This window comes from Sciurus carolinensis, chromosome 9 (assembly GCF_902686445.1).
Source record: "Sciurus carolinensis chromosome 9, mSciCar1.2, whole genome shotgun sequence".
Lineage (NCBI taxonomy): Eukaryota > Metazoa > Chordata > Mammalia > Rodentia > Sciuridae > Sciurus > Sciurus carolinensis.
The window spans coordinates 67,588,002-67,607,075 of NC_062221.1; the positions used below are offsets into that span (position 1 = coordinate 67,588,002).

At 33.3% G+C, this 19,074-nt stretch overlaps 1 protein-coding gene across 10 annotated transcripts in view; it reads left to right on the top strand.

The window, feature by feature from the left end:
- The window catches only part of Lrch3 (leucine rich repeats and calponin homology domain containing 3), a 115,944-nt gene that overhangs the window by 33,231 nt on the left and 63,639 nt on the right, over nt 1-19,074 (top strand). For all 10 annotated transcript variants that reach the window (XM_047565011.1, XM_047565018.1, XM_047565008.1 and 7 more), the window contains exons 2-5: nt 9,150-9,294; nt 10,807-10,933; nt 13,775-13,880; nt 18,298-18,434. In XM_047565011.1, the coding sequence (XP_047420967.1) occupies nt 9,150-9,294; nt 10,807-10,933; nt 13,775-13,880; nt 18,298-18,434 (515 nt within the window). The remainder of the gene's footprint in view (nt 1-9,149; nt 9,295-10,806; nt 10,934-13,774; nt 13,881-18,297; nt 18,435-19,074) is intronic.

A 19,074-nucleotide genomic window follows, 5' to 3' on the forward strand; every position in this document is an offset into this window, starting at 1 on the left:
CAACTCCAGTCTCTCACTCTTGACTCTGGATCTCACCATCTTGCCCAGGCTGATAATGCACTCAAAAGCCTCCTGTTTAGCCTACAAAGTAACTGGGGTTATAGGTGTGCACCACTATGCTCAGCTAAATGTTTTGGCTTTTTTGTTTAGCATATTATTTAAAAACTTAAATACTTTTAAAATAAGTTTGATTTTGAGGGAAAGATTTTTGTAAATCAAAATAATCAGGAGTTTGCAAAAGAGATGATAAACTTTTTTCATTGAAATATTTGTTTTAATCAGTTGCAACGTCCATGATATTTCCTTGTACCCCCAGATTTCTCATATTCATAAATGTATCAGGCCAAAACAGACTTTTTCTGCTTTGGGCAACTGAATTATACTTTCAAGGTCAATACCAAAGACTGATAGAGTTGTCTTGTGTCACTCACATTAGAAGAAAAGAGAATGGCTTTTGAAAGACCAAGGCCATATTCAGAATATGATACATAGAAGTAACTTAATAACTTAATTGAAAAATTGTTTATGATCCAGTTTGTGGCTTTTTATAGTACTTGGCAAATCTCAATTGAGTTTGCAGTCTGGAAAACAACCTAAGATTGATTACACTGACAGATGGAAATTTAAGAGGCTTATGTAACAATACTGGTATTTATCTGTATGTGTGAAGTCAAAAAGGACTTACTCTAGTGACATACGGTAATCTCTCCAGTTATTTAACCTCATTGAAGGATAAGGAAACTTCTAAATATTTTAATACAAATCTTAAATAAATGTGTAATTATGCATATAATATTTTTTCTGTCTTTTAAAAATGGAGCATAATTGGAAGAGGTTGTCTTTTGTTCTTTTTTTTTTTTTTTTTTCCTCTCTCTCTCTCTCTCTCTCTCTCTCTCTTTGGTATCTGGTATTGAATCCAGGGGCACTTAACCATTGAGCCACATCCTCAAAATTTTTTTGTATTTTATTTAGAGACAGGGTCTTGCTGAGTTGCTTAGGGCCTCACTAAGTTGCTGAGGCTGTCTCTGAACTGGCAATCCTCCTGTCTCAGCCTCCCGAGCTGCTGGGATTATAGGGGTGCGCCAGCTTGCCCAGCTGTTCATTTTTGATCTGTTGCTGTAACCTTTAGGAAACTGGTATATGCTTATATTTTTGCATTTTACATTATATTAATTTTCTAAGTGTTATTTGATTTGATTCATTAGAATAATTCTAAGAAGCGGTGACAGAGAATAAGAGAAATGGATGGATTATTATAAATGTCTTGGACCAAGACACTGACATTGTTTTTTGATAGGATTAGATTGGGGAAAAAAGAAAGTTGAAATTATTCCAAAATGCTGACTTAAAGAACAAAAGCATCATGTAGTGAGATAGGAAGAATTGGAAAAGGAACATATTTGCAAATATATAACATTTTCAATGACATTATTGTATAAATTTAGTCCTGCAAAGCTAAGAAATCCCCTTATGGTAAAACATTAGGTAATTTTCAAGCATTCAGTTTACATATAAAATCAGATCACTGTCTATAAATGAGAATTTCCTGTATCAAGTTTAGGTGCCAAGTCAAAATTGGTAAAAATAGTCTTTATTTCCTTAGTTTAATGATTAATGAAATTGGAACTGTTATTGTTTTAGTTGGTACTTTTCTTTTGAACACAATTGAGATTCTCATAATAAAAAAGAACACACAGATATTCAAAGGTCAATGAAATGCATCTGTCACAAATAACATGACCCGTTTATGAATCCAAACATAAGAGGTAATTATGTTAAATATAAACTGAGTGTTTTGATTAAAAATAAAGATTATCCAGATAATATCTATTTATGTTCTATTTATAAGAAACATTCAAACATAAGGATCCTGAAAGGTTGAATTTGAAGAATAGAAATAAGTATTCTGTGGAAATATTTACTGTGTAAGTTTTCAATACTCTATAACAAATTACCCCAAATTAAGCAGCATAAAAAATGTCCTAATTGCTTTTAAGTCAGAAGTCCAGGCATGGCCTTTGAATCTGCTGCAAGATCACAGTCAAGTTGTTTCCTAGGGCTGAGTTCTCATGGACTCTCCCTCAGGTTGTTGACAGAGTTCATTTACTTGCAGCTGTGGGAAGCAGCCTGCTTTTTCAGAGGCAGCAGCAGAGTGACTCTGGGAGACAGACTGAAGCAACTCTGGTAGCAAGGTAGAATCTTATGTAATGTAACATACCACCAGGGTGACATCATATCACTTTTTGCCATATTCTGTTGGTTAGAAGCAAGTAACAAGTTCCACCCACCCTTAAACAGAGGAGAGGTATTATACAAGGTATAAACAGGGATAATGGAAGTCACATTAAAGTGTGTCTACCACAACAAACAAAAGATTTCAAAGCAGATAGTATCAATAGAATTAAAAGAGGTAATTTAAGAATTACAAAAACCTCAATTCACAAGGAAAATCTAATTTTAAAAATTTAGGTACCGAATAACAAAACACTAAAATATTTCTATGTATGAGTAATAAATGGTTAGAAAATAAAACTTTAAACATGCCTTCCATAAAATTATCAGAATTTGAGAATATACCAAAATATTTTTTTTTGAAAGACCTGTTGGAAATTATAAAACTTCACTGAGAGACATTAAAGAAGCTTTTTGTTAATGGAAAATTAAACCATATTCATAGATTGAAAGATTCAATAGTGCAAAGATATTGTTTCTTCTCAAATTGCTTGAGTCAGTGTTATACCAATAAAAATTTCAGAAAGCATTTTTTATAATTGGTCCATTTAAAAAATTTCCTATACTAAGATTATGTAGTACTGATATAAGGATAGTCAGAGCAATGGAACCAATTAAAGAGCATCCTGCAGACCCACAAATACAGAGACCTGATGTATGACAAAGGCATTATAGGGAAATAGTGGAGCAGAAAATGGTCTTTCTGTAACTGTCATTGGAACAATTGGATATCCCCATGGGAAAAAAAAATGAAACCGCCCTCCTACCTCAAATTGTAGATCAGTTCCTAATAAATTAAATGTGATTATCAACTGTAAAACTTATAGAAGAGACTATCTTTATGACCTTGGGTTGAAGAAAGATTTCTTTTAAAACTGAAAAAAATGAGAAAGGAAAATATTAATTGAAAAAATTAAATTTTACTCTATTAAAAGTAAAGACTTTCATCATATGATACCAGAAGGAGAGTAAAATTTTAAACCACAAATTGGAAGAAGGTATATTATTTTTTTAATAAATACAAACCAACATTTTTATTAGATTTGGCAGACATAAAACTTTATTTCAACAGATATAACCAGAACAAATATATGATGAGGGGAAAATTAAATTACAAAACAATGCACATTGTTCATCTGCCAGTCTGCATAAAGGTGATTGATACAGCAACTCAGCATTAGACCCATGCCCTGTCTCACCAACAGTTAGAAGTGCAGTAGCAGCTCTCCATATGTATTAGTCAGGGTCCTCTACAGGAAGTATGATTATAAAAAGGGAATTTATTAGATTGGCTTATATGACCAGAAGCTGGATAGTCCACAATGGTCATCTGCAGGTTGGAGAGCTGGAGGAACCAATAGCTGCACAGTCCAAGAGGCAGAAGCCCCAGAACAAGAGGGATCAACAGTGCTACCCTGGTCTAAGATTGAAGGCTTCTGGAAACTTCTGGAGAATCACTGGCAGAGTCTGCTTTGGAAGAGTAAAGGAGCGGTAATCCAATATTCTCAGGTGATCACAGCACCAATCAAGAACTAGTTCAAGAAGAGTCTAGCTTGCATCTGCATCTGCTTCCTTATTTGGAAGAAGATATCTGTAACACATATAACCGACAAAGGACTCACTCAGAATTTATAAGATCCTACAAACCAAAAGACTTAAGCTGGGAGAGTAGTTCAGTGGTAGAGCTCTTGTCTGGCATGCACAAAGCCCTGGGTTCAATCAGTCCCCAGCAATGAAAACAAAACAAAACAGTCACTCTATGAGAAAAGAAATTTAGAAGGCCAATAAACATTTGAAAAACTGTTCTATGTCATTAATAATCAGAAATGAAAATTAAAATCACAATGAGATCCTGCTGTACAAAAATTTAAATATACTAACGAGCATGGGCAAGCATGCTTAACCATAAGAACTCTCGAACACTGCTGAGGGATTTTAAATTGATTCAACCACTTTGGAAAACAGTTTGACATTCTCTTGTGATGTTGAAAAAAAATACATATATATTCATATGTAATTTTTGGAGGAGTACTGGGGATTGAATATTATGCATTATGCCTCTGACTACATCTCCAGTCCTTTAAAATTTTTTTCTTTTTTTCTTTTTAAACTTTGAGATGGTCTTACTAAGTTCCTCAGGCAGCCTCAAGTTTGAGATCCTCCTGCCTCAGCTTGTGTATCTTATTACATAAGCATTTTCATTTCTAGGTATATTTCTACATCAATGTATTATAAACACAGTGTTGTTCATTGGTAGAATACTTAAGTAAATTGTGGCATATTCATACAGTAGAAAACTATGAAGATAGTATAAATGAAGGAACTACCATAGTATGCAGCTTCATGAATGGGTCTAAATGTTGAGTAAAGTCACAAGAATACAATATATGTTTTAGAAAGTTAAAAGAGATGAAGGGCAGAATTGTGCCCTCCAGAATTATGTAGATGTCTATATCCTAATAACTAACCTGTGAATATGTCAAATTACATGGCAAGGGAAATTAAGGTTGCTAATCAACTGACCTTAAAATAGGAAAATTATCCTGGTCACTGGGGGCAGGAGCACATGTGGGAGGCAGACAGTATCACAAGGATCCTTAAAAGCATAAGGAGGCAGAAAAAGGAATAGCATGGGAAGGACTTGGCTTAATGTTGCTACCATAAAGATGGAGGGATGAGGCTGTGAGCCTAAGAATGTGGGCAGTTCCTAGGAACTGGAAAGGGAAGGAAATGGATTCTGCCCTAGAGGCCCCAGAAAGAACTCGGCACTGATGACACCTTGATTTTCACCTAAGGAACCCATTTCCAACATCTGATATTTAGAATTGTGAAATAAGAACTTTGTGTTATTTTAAGCCACTGAGTTTGTAATAGTTTGTCACAGACAACAGTGACAGGAAATTAATATAGAAGACCAATTACAGATTATAAAGTATTAAAACTAAAACTATCAAAACAGTTATCACAAAAATTAGTACATTGGTTTCATGTTTTGGGGAGGGAAAGGGGTTATGATCAGGAACAGTTACATTGGGACTTCTGGGTACTGAACAGAATATTTTCTATTTCTTCAAGTGCATATATGTTTCAATGCAGTCTTTTGTATTTATGAAGTTAAAATGCTTTGCTTTTGAAACTGGAAAAGTTTTTAAATTGGTATAATTTTACATATTTACAAGGTATAGTGTGATAATTCAATAAATGATGCAAAATGGGAAAAGAGATTTAGGAATAAAATATTCAATTTCTTTTTTAGCTGAAAAGGGTAAAATTTGTTTTTCCTCCTTAATCACATTTCTTTGGCTATAAAATTATTCTGAGAGACTATAATAATACATATGCTTTATAAACCAGTATTATTTTGCAGTATTTTCCATAAGATGATCCATATACCCAAGTGATTAATTCTCTTTTCATTTATGATTTTATAGTGTATTAAAAGATTTCTCATTTAAAACAAGAAACTACTTGTCCAGATTGAAATCAAAATACATTTAAATGAAAAAAACTTATGAGAACCCTTAAAAATTATGATTTTAAAAGTAGACATATTAGTCAGGCATAGTGGCATGCTGTAATCCCAGCTAACAGTTGAATGGATGACAAGTTCAAGACCATCCTGAGCAATTTAGTGAGACCCTGTCTTAGAGTAAGAAGGGCTTACGATGTAGCTCAATGGTAGAGCCCTTGCCTAGTACACATGAGGTCTTAAGTTCAATTTCTAGTACCACAGGCACAAAAAGAAAAGTAGACATGTTTTAAATTGTCTAATCACTTAAAATAAGGAGTAGTTGTTTATTGAGCTGCACCTAAACTTAGTATATGTCTAGCTATTGTTTTTTGCCCCCATTAGTTTGGAGACAAAACTGGGTTTTTAAATAATTTAGGTTTATAACACAAATATTAAGCTATCTCTGCTTAGCTAAAGTAGTCTCTGCTTAATTTTAATTTGTTTCCTGAAATTATCTTTACTGGATTCGGCTTAAATATTTAAGGAGCAGTTTGTAATTGACATTAGCAATTTCTTCTATTATCAAGAGTACAAGCAATAATAGGTGTTAGCGAGGATGTAGGGAAAAAGATACACTCATATAGTGCTGGTGGTTGCAAATTGGTGCATCTACTCTGGAAAGCAGTATGGAAATTCCTTAGAAAACTTGGAATGGACCCACCATTTGACCCAGCTATCCCACTACTTGGCCTGTACCCCAAGGACTTAAAATCAGCATACTATGGTGACATAGCCATGTAAATGTTTATAGCAGCTCAATTCACAATAGCTAGATTGTGGAACCAACCTAGATGCCCTTCGATAGATGAATGGATAAAGAAACTGTGGTATATACAATGGAATATTATTTAGCCATAAAGAAGAATAAAATTATGGCATTTGCAGGTAAATGGATAGAGTTGGAGAATATCATGCTAAGTGAAGTAAACCAATCCCAAAAAACTGAAGGCCAAATGATTTCTTTGATAAATGGATAATGATACATAACAGGGCGGGGGAGGTAAGAGAAGAATGGAGGAAGAATGGATTGCGTAGAGGGAAATGGGTGGGGAGGGGATGGGGGAAGGAAAAATAATAGAATGAGACAAACATCATTACCCTATGTACATGTATGATTATGCAAATGGTGTGACTCTACTTCGTGTACAACCAGAGAAATGATAGTTGTATCCCATTTGTGTACAATGACTCAAAATAAAAAAATAATAATAATTTCTTTCTCCAACTTTTGAAAGTATACTAATATAATTTAAATAGAAATTCATAAAAATTGCACCTCATATTAAAGAAGTTATTCATGGTGATTATATGGGAAATTTTTTAAAAAATTTTTTGGGGCTGGGGAGATAGCTCAGACGGTAGAGTGCTTACCTTGTAAGCACAAGGCCCTGGGTTCGATCCCCAGCACCCAAAAAAAAAAAAAAAAAAATTTTTTTTGTAGTTATAGGTGGACAGCATGCCTTTGTATTTTATTTATTTATTTATTTTTGTGATACAGGATCGAATCCCGTGCCTCACACATGCTAGGCAAGCACTGTGCCACTAAGCTATAGCCCCAGCCCCTATGTGGGAAATTTTTAGTCTGAAGTTCTGTTACCTCAGCTTTAATTTTGTCCAAGTGAATATAGCATGATGAGGTGTTTTGACAAAAAGATGATCCCTTTCCCAATTTCTGTTACTATGGTAAGGCAGTCGGGCAGAGTCCTTAGGGAATGTGAGAGTCTTGGGACATGCTGGCCTCTGAAAACAAGGGAAAAAGCCTGTGGACAGGGCTGGGGCTGTAGCTCAGTGGCAGAGTGCTTGCCTAGCATGTGTGAGGCACTGGGCTCAATCCTTAGCACCACATAAAAATAAACAATAAAGGCATGCTGTCCATCTACAACTATAAAAAACAAAAATAAAAAAGCCTATAGATAATTGATCTCAATTTTTGAGTTCACAGAAATAGCTATGTCCCAGAGGGAAAGCTTGATTTCAGTTCTTTTAGAGGTTGCTTCTACTGTTTTGGTGTTAACTGCCATTCATTGTACCCTTGCAGCTTGACCTGAGCGTTAAAGAGGGGGAGAGCCATGAATTATCAAAAAACATAATCCTCATAAAAGTACTTCAATAGCCAAAGAAAGGATGAACAAAGAGAACATCTAGAATGAATTAACTTCAGTGAAATAGAACTCCTGGAAGAGATTGGTGACAAGTTTAAGAAGCAAAACAAAACAAATTATCTTGAAATTCTCCAGAAAAACAAAGTGGCATGGTTCTAATTATACCATAAAGAAACTAAAACAAGAAGGGATGGGGGAAAACTTTTCTATACTCTTAATTTGTAGAGGATGATTTTTGTTAAATTCAAATGCATAATCTAAAAGATTAAGTAGAAGTATATGTGTCAAAATAGAAAAACTTAAAGAAGTAGAGAAAGCAATTGTAGGAACTGCAAGAACTAAAGATAACAATAGAGAAATCTCGTTTGGAAGAAGGATTAAATGAGTTCTCTGCATTCCAGACTAAGTGTTGAAGTTGGTAGGCAGGCATAACAAGATGCTTACAAGAGAAAGGTAATCAGTATGCACTGAACTTCTTCATGTGACATTAGAAACTAGACAGTAGTAGTGATGTCTGTTCTTCTAGTGGGAGGCATTTAATTTGTCTTTTTCTAAGCACTGCTCTTTATACTCAATTCTAGTTCCGTTAATTCGTTGGGGATTGCAAAATGGTGATATTCTATTATCCTTTTTCATTCACGATAGGATGTTTTTATTTATAGATGCTTCTCTTCATCTGTTTGGCTACTCACCAATAAAATCATGTAGGGAAGGCAGGATAAATGTTTGGTTCTTCTTACTTTACCAGTGTACAGGATAATGGATTGGTTTTCTGTCATCTTTTTTGAGGTGTGTCATAAGCTCGTGTAGTTTGATGTGCATGATGGATTTCAATCCCTTGCAATTATTTTTATCAAAGTCTCATCTTTGGGCAGTGGGAGCAGTGAGTTGCTGAGTCCTGACAAAACCCGGAAAATTTAGGTAAAGAAAGGGGAAGTGCTTTTTGTTTTGGCTTTTCTAAAAACCTGCCTTTGGGAAGGTGAATTTTATGGATCTGTTTGTTTCCTAGGCTGTTTGGAACTTAGTATGATATTTGATATAATTTGTTGAGGATGCCTTAGAATTTGTTTTATTTACAAAGAATAGTGGTTTTATTTTTTAGTGTATATGGAAACTCAAAAGAAATCAACACTTCCCATCAATAGATTTAGAGATGTATGTTGAAATGATTTTACTCAAATATGTTTTAATATGTTGAACCAGTCTCCACAATAGGAACACTGGGGAATTCAACTAATAATAAAACCTGCTTATTAATTTAACATTTCTGTAAAAATTTATTGAAAAAATAACTTTTCTTTCAGACCTGTCACGAAATCGCCTCTCAGAAATTCCTATAGAAGCATGTCACTTTGTTTCTCTTGAAAATCTCAACTTGTACCAAAATTGTATTCGATATATCCCAGAGGCAATTCTAAACCTACAGGCCCTAACGTTCTTAAATATTAGGTAAGCATATGATTTCTTTTTTTTTTTTTTTAAGTTGGTTTTATGTGGTCTTTCCAATTTTCTCATGTCTTTCACTAACCTGTTTACAGATAGTTTCATTATCTGTTCATATGGGCGGTTTCTGTATATGTTCATAGGATAAATCAACAGTATATTCTGTGTTCTTCTAGTGTCTCTGCTTATCTTTGGCTTTGCAATGATTAATACACCCTACCTACCTACTAGCCATTAGTCAAATAGGCTCAAATAGGCTTATAGCAGTGATTCTCAAATCACATTTTCAAAGTAACTTCCTCAATTAAAAATAGTAGATCTGAAATTACTTCATTTGGTTCTTGTGACCATGAACTTTTATGTATTAGGTTTTCAATGCATTTATTCAACTCATCTCCATTTTTTCACAACTTATAAGAACGTTTTATTTTATTTCAACATAAAACTTAACTGAAAATACACAAATGTAGAAAAGCATAAAGGAACTTCATCAAAATATTGTATCTTGAGTTATATAATCAGAGTTGATCTTTTCCCAGTTTTTACCATGATAAAAGTAACACTAGTAGAGAAGTTTGTATGTAAATGTATATTTTTCTCTTTCCTTAAGATAAGTGTCTAGGAGTAGAATTATTATTGGATTAAAAAGTCGTAGTGTTGTGGTGCGCACCTGTAATGCTAGCAACTCGGGAGATGAGGCAGGATCATGAGTTCAAAGCCAGCCTCAGCAACTCAGTGAGACCCTGTCTCAAAATATAATATAAAAAAGGACTGGGGATGTGGCTCAGGAGTTCAGTGCCCCTGGATTCAATTAACCAGTACCAAAAAAAGAAAAAAAAAAAAAAAGGTTTTAAAGTCTCACAATCTGTATTAGTTACATCTTGAAAATGAGGAGGGAATTGGTACTAAGGATGAAGAGGTTAAATCTACATATGTACTTTGTTATTTTACTTTTAGTTATGATTTTTCTGTTTTTGTATAAATAAAGATTTCTTACCTATAACTTATTTGGTATAACACATGAAATCAGTCTATCACTTGTTTTCCATAGAGCAATATTTGAATCATTTTTGTACATTTAGTTATAATATTGTAATGATGAGTAAAAATAGAATATAAATACTTTTGTGTTTGTAGCTTCTTCAGGAGGAAAAAGAAAGGGTATTTACCCGCTTTAAAATAGTTTTGTCTTATGTAAATATTACTTTAATAAAATTATAATGTCGTGGTTATACAACATTCATTTTTTACAAATGAGTTTTATTGTGTAAGAGTCCTATAAGATAGGTAGGAAAAATATTAAAATAATTATAGATGAGGACTCTTCATAAGATACAGTTGTAAGTTCAGTCCTGTACCTAAAATCACAAAGCTGACATCTGATGAAATGAAAGCTAGAACTGAAATCTGATGTCCTACCTGTACCCTAAGACTTATATTTAAGTCTAGAATAAGAAAGATGGAAATTTTTTCTTCAGTGGTAGGCTCTGACTCCTCTTTTTCTACTTACCCATTTAGTCGGAACCAGCTGTCAACATTGCCAGTACACTTGTGTAATTTACCATTGAAAGTTTTAATTGCTAGTAATAACAAATTGGTCTCACTTCCAGAAGAAATTGGACATCTCAGATATTTGACAGAACTTGTAAGTTACTATTTTAATTTTTTGCTTATTCAGTGTGTCTTTGTAGTCATACTATACTCTTCTACCTGGTAAAGATCTACTAATAGTATGTATTTTTAGTTTTTTTCAAATTGGGCATTGAAACTTTACTGAATGAATAGTAACTCCACTTCTTGGCATAGAATTAAAAAGGAACTAAAAGTCAAATAGGCCCACACAAAATGGGAAAATATCATTAGAATTATGTTCTAACCCATGTTAAATGATTTCTGTTATTAAACTTTTGAAATATAAATTGATGGTGCATTTGATTTTTCAAATTAAATTTTATTAATACCACCAATATTCTATCTTCTCTTAGCCCCTTTAGGGTAGTGGGTACTACAAAGGTCAGGCTTTTTTTTCCCCCTACATACTGTCTCAAACTATGAAGTATTTTTTCACTGCCCTATATTTTTTCCATGTTTTTAATGTATGTATTATATTTAAATATGATGTTGGGCTTTGTTGTTGCCTTATTTTTTCTAAGACATTTACTTGAACTTTACCTACCACTCCTTGTAAATTATAGGAAAGCATCTCTTGTGTATTTATGTTCCAAGTACAAGAATTAGACTTTCCTCATTGTAGAATGATTACACCACAATAATACTTTAAGCTGGTACTAAAATTGTCTTTATTTTATATATAGCCGAGGAAACTAGCACTCAGATTAGTAATTTGCCTAAGGTTATATAATAGAAGTAGAATTTGAAACCAGCCTAACTCAACACTAAAGCCCATATTTAATATTTCTGAAGTGGTTAAATACAAACATGTTTGTTGGGATTTAGGAATATTGTTCCATGCTGGTTTGTTAACAAAGAGAGTTATTATAAACAGGAAAAAAACTACACATAACATAAATCTTATTAGACAAATTAGATCACTCTTTCAGGTAGATTTTTAATATAGGAAGTTATATGTAAAAATTCACAGACATACTTGAGCTAGAGCCTGGATTTTAGACTACTGTTTTAGAGCCAGTTAAACCTAGAAATAAAGTCCAAAATGTATATATGTTGGTCATTTCTTCAGAGATTGGGGTAATAACATGAACTAATTGTAAATTATACAATTCAGATTCTTATTTTCAGATCTTTAAACTTTATTTTTCTACTTAGTGTATCCTAAATACTCCAAAGATAGATAGGTTTCACAAGCTGCTTTTAGTTTTCTACAGAAGAGGTTATTTGATACTTTGAGTCCTAAGAATTAGTAATCCTAAAGCTCCTGATTCCTACCTAACAGTCTTTCTGCAACATCCATATTGCCTGTTTCTTTTTTCCTCTTCCTTTAAAAATGGAAGTAAACTGCTCTCTTTTGGAATATGTACATATACACACATATATAATCATATTCCCCTCCCCAGATATATATTATATATTGCTAAGACCTTTTGGCTCAGACCCAGTTTTCCTGCCTTTTTAGCTTCTCTTAGAACCCTTTTAAAACTTTGATGCCTACATCTTTGGATTTGAAAGTCTAACTTCTGATTCTACTTTAGTTATTAATTAGTAGGAAAAGTAAACAATTGTATTGTTTTCTCTTAAGAGTATTTTGGAAAAATTTAACAAATAATGTCTGAGCTTAATGAAATTTTTGGTAAGTAGTCTGATTTTCTTTCTTTCTTTCTTTCTTTTCTTTTTAGTACCAGGAATTGAATCCAGAGGTGCTTTACCACTGAGCCATATCCCTAGCCCTTCTTATTTTGAGACAGGGTCTTGCTTAGGACCTCACTAAGTTGCTGAGGCTGGTCTCAAACTTGTGATCCTTTTGTCTCAGCCTCCTGAGTTGCTGGGATTACGAGAGTGAGCCACCATGCCTAGCAGTAGTCTGATTTTCTAAATATTAAATGTATTATTTTTGTTTCCTTATATATTGGAGGAATTTTAAGTGTTAATGTACAGCTTGGAGCTTTTATTAATCTAGACAGTTTTTGCCATTATACATCATGGATTTATAAATTTTTTTGGATGATCTCAAAATTATGAAATTCTGAATTTATTAATCTTAGAAACTATAGATAGTCTCTTTTCAGAACCATTGGAATTAAAACTATTACCAAGATACAAGAACACCTGTAATCCCAGCTACTCAGGAGGCTGAGGCAAGAGGACTATAATTTTGAGACCAGCTTTGGCAACTTAATAAGACTCTGACATCTCAAAACAAAAAAATATATTAAAAGGACTTGGGATATAGGTTAGTGGTAATGTACCCCTGGGTTCAAATCCCTAATATCAAAAAAAAAAAAAAAAAGAAAAAGAAAAAGAAAAAGAGGCCTACCTTAGGTATATATTGGAACCAGGTTGATCAGATGCTAATAAAATAGTCTGTTTTTCCATAACCTTTAAGTTATGTATATTTCATTATTTTTTCTTCACATTTAATTTGATAATATGTCCTCTTCTGTGTATTTTTACATTTTTTGAATAGTTGGAACTGACATTTTGAAAATGGAGTTTTTTTCTTTCAAATAATTTTATCATTTAATTTTTTATTTTAGCTTATTAGAATAATATATGTTAAAATAGTTATTTTTGTATTTTTGTACATTTTTGCTATTTACCTTTTCATCAGTGTTTTTGTTTGATCTGCTATCCTAGGCTTCCTATTCATATTCTTGAGAAAGTCCATAAGTTTTTAAAATTAAATTTGTGAGTACAAATTGTGGAATTATTCTTCAATAGAATGATATTTTGTTTTATAACTGAGAAGAACCATAAGTATTATCTTGTCTAATCTCATTTTAAAGATAATTTAAAGCAGGCAAGTTTAATAGTAGAACAATGATTACTTTGTATTTTTTTTTTGAAATAGGATGTGAGCTGCAATGAAATTCAAACTATACCTTCCCAGATTGGTAATCTGGAGGCCTTAAGAGACCTTAATGTAAGAAGAAATCACTTAGTACGTTTGCCTGAAGGTAAGAAACTGAAACAACTGTTTTATTATTATTCATCTTTTTTATTTTAAAGATCTCAGAATGATAGACACAAGACAAAAATGTATGAGTTAGGAATAATTTTTGAAAGTCAGTGGTTTATTCGATAGTATTATCTGTTCTATTGTGAAGTTTTAAAAGTTTCTTCAGTAAAAATTTTTGATAACTATTGACAAGTGATTTTATTTTTATATCTTATCAATCAGTATAATTAATAATTCAGGGTAGGGTCACTGGAAATTTTGGTAAGCATGACTATTGGAGGAAATGTAACATGTTTTGATAATGGGATAGTCTAGTATCATGAAAAGCATTCTTACACTTAGCACACTTAGCACTGACTTAAAAATGGCCTTGAACTGAACTTATCTTCATCCTGCAATGGAAAAGTTCATTCTAATTAACCATGTGGAGGTGTTGTATTGAATGAATAACGAATGAGGTAAGAGACTGTCCTAGGAGGCTGGTTATTTTAGGCTGACTATAAACTCTGTTCTCTTGATTGATAAAAATGATTAAACAGATTAAATGTAATTTTATCAATCTTCTACAAATATAAATTTGTGAAAGAAAGAGATATAAAGGAAGGTAAAAATAGGAAGAACCATTATTTTATTCAAAATATATATTCTGTAATTGTATTATGGAAAAGTTCACATATTAATGGGAACAGTGAACAGTGAACTTCTGTGTATCCATCACCCAGCTACAGCTGTCATCAGCTATGGCAGCACTTGTTTCACTATACCCTTATTCACGTTCCCCACCTCATCCTATAGAGTAATTTGAAGCAAACTCCAGTAATTCATTCATAAACACTTCAGATTGTATTTTTAAAAATAAATCTTCAGCAGGCATTTTCATAACAGTGATTTTCTACAAAACATGACAGAATGTACAGAAATTTGAGTTAATAATGGTATTTTTGCTCTCCCTGTAGAATCCAAACATTTACACCAGTTCAATACAGTACAATAGTTAGTTCTAATATTTTTGACATTTTTGAATCCCAAGTAAACACATAAGCAAATGACTTTCCCAGTTTACCATTACACTCTGGTCACTGCCACAGTACCCAACATCATGCATATCTTTCCTCTCACTACTTGTTCGGTAACCTTCATGCCTTTCACCTTCAGGACCTTCTCTTTTCTTCTTGTTGGCTACCAACTCAAGAATGTGCATAGAGATCCTCAGCAGAACCAAAATCATGACATATGACCTAATAACCCAAACTTCCCTCTAGGATTATCCCTGTACTAGGACCTAGCTGCTGAGGTTGATTTCAAAAGCTTATTTGTGTAATAAGATTTATTAATATGAAATCAGTTAATGAAAACATTGAAATGTTGATGAAAATGTTAATTGGTTTCTGATAATAATCAGTGTAATAATTTTATCATCTATTTTAACTTATTTTGATTATAAACTATCAAGAAAATTATGAGTTACAGCATATTCAGTTATGCTGAGTTAAACTGAATGTCAACATATACATTTAAACTGAGATAAGAGGCACTTTATTCTAACAGTTATACAAGTTAGCGTGGAAGTTTGCGTTAATCTCACACTACAGTTTGGTCATTAACATATTACATCTTCTATTTTGACATTTTGATTTAAAATTAAATTAATTTTAATTTTACTAAATAAACTATTACATCATTGAAAAAATACCTATTTTCCATGGCCAGGAGCATCTACTTTCATTAAACTTCTTTGACTTTTTTAATGTTGTTTGCTGACTTTTTTTTTTTTTTTTTTGGTATCAGGGATTGAATCAAGGGTGCTTAGCCACTGAGCCACATTCCCAGCCCTTTTTTAATATTTTATTTAGAGACAGGGTCTTGCTGAGTTCCTCAGGGCCTCAGCCTCCAAATCTGCTGGGATTACAGGCGTGGGCCATTGCACCTGGCTTGTTGACATATTCTAAATAGTTCACTTTAAGCAATTGCTGATTTGTCAGCTTTCATCTTCTATTATGATAGATCAGTTTTTTATTTTCTTATACTGTCACCATATCACACCTTTATTTTCCTCCTTCTGTCTTTCCAGTATCATTTTATCATCACTTCTGATTAAATTCTCTATTCAGTATTTATATTACTGTAACTATGTAAATATTACTCCCTTCCAGTTCAAGTGGTATGCTCTGATTTCATTTCCTTTCTTGTATATTTTGGTTCTTGTTTTCTCAAGTTAATAATGATTCTTTTTGGGGGGCACTGGGGATTAAACTCAAGGACACTTGACCACTGTACCACATCCCCAGCCCTATTTTGTATTTTATTTACAGATAGGATCTCACTGAGTTGCTTAGCACCTTGCTTCTGCTGAGGCTGGCTTTGAACTCATGATCCTTCTGCCTCAGTCTCCAGAACTGCTGGGATTATAGGCATGCACTACCACACCTGGCCCCTTTTTTGTTGCTGTTGTTCAATTTGTTTAATCTATCTATGACTAATTCCACTCCTTTTCTTCAGCAGCCTTCTTAGTCAGATGTATCAGATTATCTATCACTTTTTCTCCTATACATCTCCCCCACTGAGCCCATTTTCTCTCTTCTCTGGGCTGGTGGTTTTCTAGTGGTGCTGACCCCATCTATTTTCTTCTGTGTCGAATACTCTTTATCTTTGGATTTCAGATCTTCCTTTTCTTAGTTTACTCCATTTTGCTGAAAGAAATCTTCTAGTTGTTTTGTGAAAACATGTCATGGATGACATTTTTTGAGACCTCATGTCTTACCCTTGCTTGGTAATTTGTTAGATTATAGGACTTTTAAGCCTTTTTTTTTTTTTCATTTTTAGCCTTCAGTGTTAATAATTGGTGTTTGAAAATATAATGCCACTTCTAATCCCAATCTTTTGTGACCAAATTTTTAGATTTTTCTTTCTGGAAGATTTTTAAGATCTTCCTTTTTTTCCTGCTGCTCTGAACTTTTTGATGATGTGCCATAGTAGGAGTTGTTATAATTCACCATACTAGGTACTTGATGATACTCTAGACCTTCATTCTGAGAAGTTGTCTTCTTTCTCTTTTTGGTTATTTTCTCTTTTTTGGTTTCTGTGTTCATTTTTTGGAATTGAATATTAGACCTCTTTGAGCTTTTGATTTTTCTTGTCTTTCTTGGCCCTTTTTTGGTCCTTTTGTGTTACCCTATAAAATAGTTCCAACCATTCTTGGATTTTGGGGGTTGTAGGGGGCACAGGGATTGAACTCTATGGTGCTGTACCACTATGCTACATCCTGAGCCCTTTTTATTTTTTGTTTTGAGGCAGGGTCTTGTTGAGTTGCCCAGGTTATCCTCAAACTTGATCCTCCTAAGTTAGCCTCCCGAGTAGTTTGGATTGCAGGTGTGTGCCACTGTGCCTGGCCCCTTCTTGGATATTTACTTTCAGAAATTTATTCTGAATTTTTAATTTCTGATATCACATTTTTTATTTCTAAGAAGTCTTGTTACTGTGGTTTTTGTCTCCCCCCCCCAAAAAAAAAAATTCCTCTTGTGTCTTAGTGATAATTCTAGCTTTTCAAAATTTCCTTCTGCTTCCTCTATAATTGCTTGTTTCTTCTAAGTTCCTTTTTTTGGTGGGTTGGTTGGTTTTGATTTCTTTCTTACATGTTGTTGGCTTCTCTAAATGTTTGTGGATCATATATTGTCTATGTACAGCAGACTAGAAGTTCTGATTCTATGAGGCATAAATTGTGGAAGGATAATTAAACAGCAAACTGGGTGTTTTTATTAGGGGGAATGCCATGTCAGTATCTAAAGGCCTTTTATATGGCACTGTATAGCTTCTCTAGAGAAAGATGCTTTATTTCTTGTATATTAGTGTGTGTATTCCTATCTACTGGCCTTTAAGAGTTGGGGGTGGGTTGGGGTGGGGTGGAATGTGCTGAGGAATTGCCACTGATTGTATAGTCTTTCACTTAAATCCTCCATTTTTCAACTGGCAATTCATCTTGACTTCCTAGTGTACCTGCGGTCCCTGAGTTCAGAGCTATTCTGATTTAATTTCACTAGAGAATTAACTGGCTGACTTCTACAGGATTGGAGAGGGATAGTGCCCCAGCTGTGTGAGTTGTAACTGGGGACCTAGATATCTGACTACTTTTTATATAGACGGTCATCTACTCCTTATTCTTACCTTTTTTGGTTTCAGGACCTCCAGCTTCTGGGAATTTCTGTAATTCTGTATTAAGTCGAACTGCTTGATTTTTTATTAGTATTCCTACCTATAGATAACTAGATTTTATTTTACATCACTTTGCTTTTATCAGTTAGTCACCAAGAATGGAGGTAAATACCTATGATTAATCTACCATATTTAATTAAAAGTGCTTGTAAAAATTATGCAGATTTAAAATATTAATTGTTCATTTCCATTTTACCTTTTTGCAGAGTTGGCAGAGTTGCCTTTGATACGGTTAGACTTCTCATGCAATAAAATTATAGCAATCCCTGTTTGTTATCGGAATCTTAGGCACCTACAAGTGATCACCCTAGATAACAATCCACTGCAGTCACCTCCTGCACAGGTAAACCATAGTTGAAGTATGTTATGTATGTTTTTTGACAAAAGAATTAAATTTTTGTACATTTATCTTTCTGTTAGAAGTTAAATATTCTTAAAATAAATGCATACACATATATTCTTTAGAAGCCTTGAATAGATGGGATGGAAGATAGGTGGGGTTTCCACAAGTGTTTTTTTTTTCCCCCTAATTTTCATTTTTTTTTAGGTTGAGGAATTCTTCTAAAATTACACATATATGTATATATGTATGTATATGTAATTATATTTATATATATTTTAGTTGTAGATGAACACAATACCTTTATTTTATTTATTTATTTTTATGTGGTACTGAGGATCGAACCCAGTGCCTCATTGTGCTAGGCAAGTCCTCTACCACTGAGCCACAACCCCAGACCCCTAAAATTCTTTTTCTAATAAAATTTGAAATTTATTTCCCAGTTTCTCCTAGCAAAACTTGGATATACAGAACATAAATGTTAGACACAAATAAAAATAAGCTTTCCATATTAAAGATGTATCAGCATGTTCTTTTGACCATTGTTTTTGTACCTTCTTCCTATTTTCTAAACCCAGAAGTTCCCCATTTAACCAGTTTGTTCATTTCTTTCTCAGTGACTTAAATGAAACTATTTAGTTAT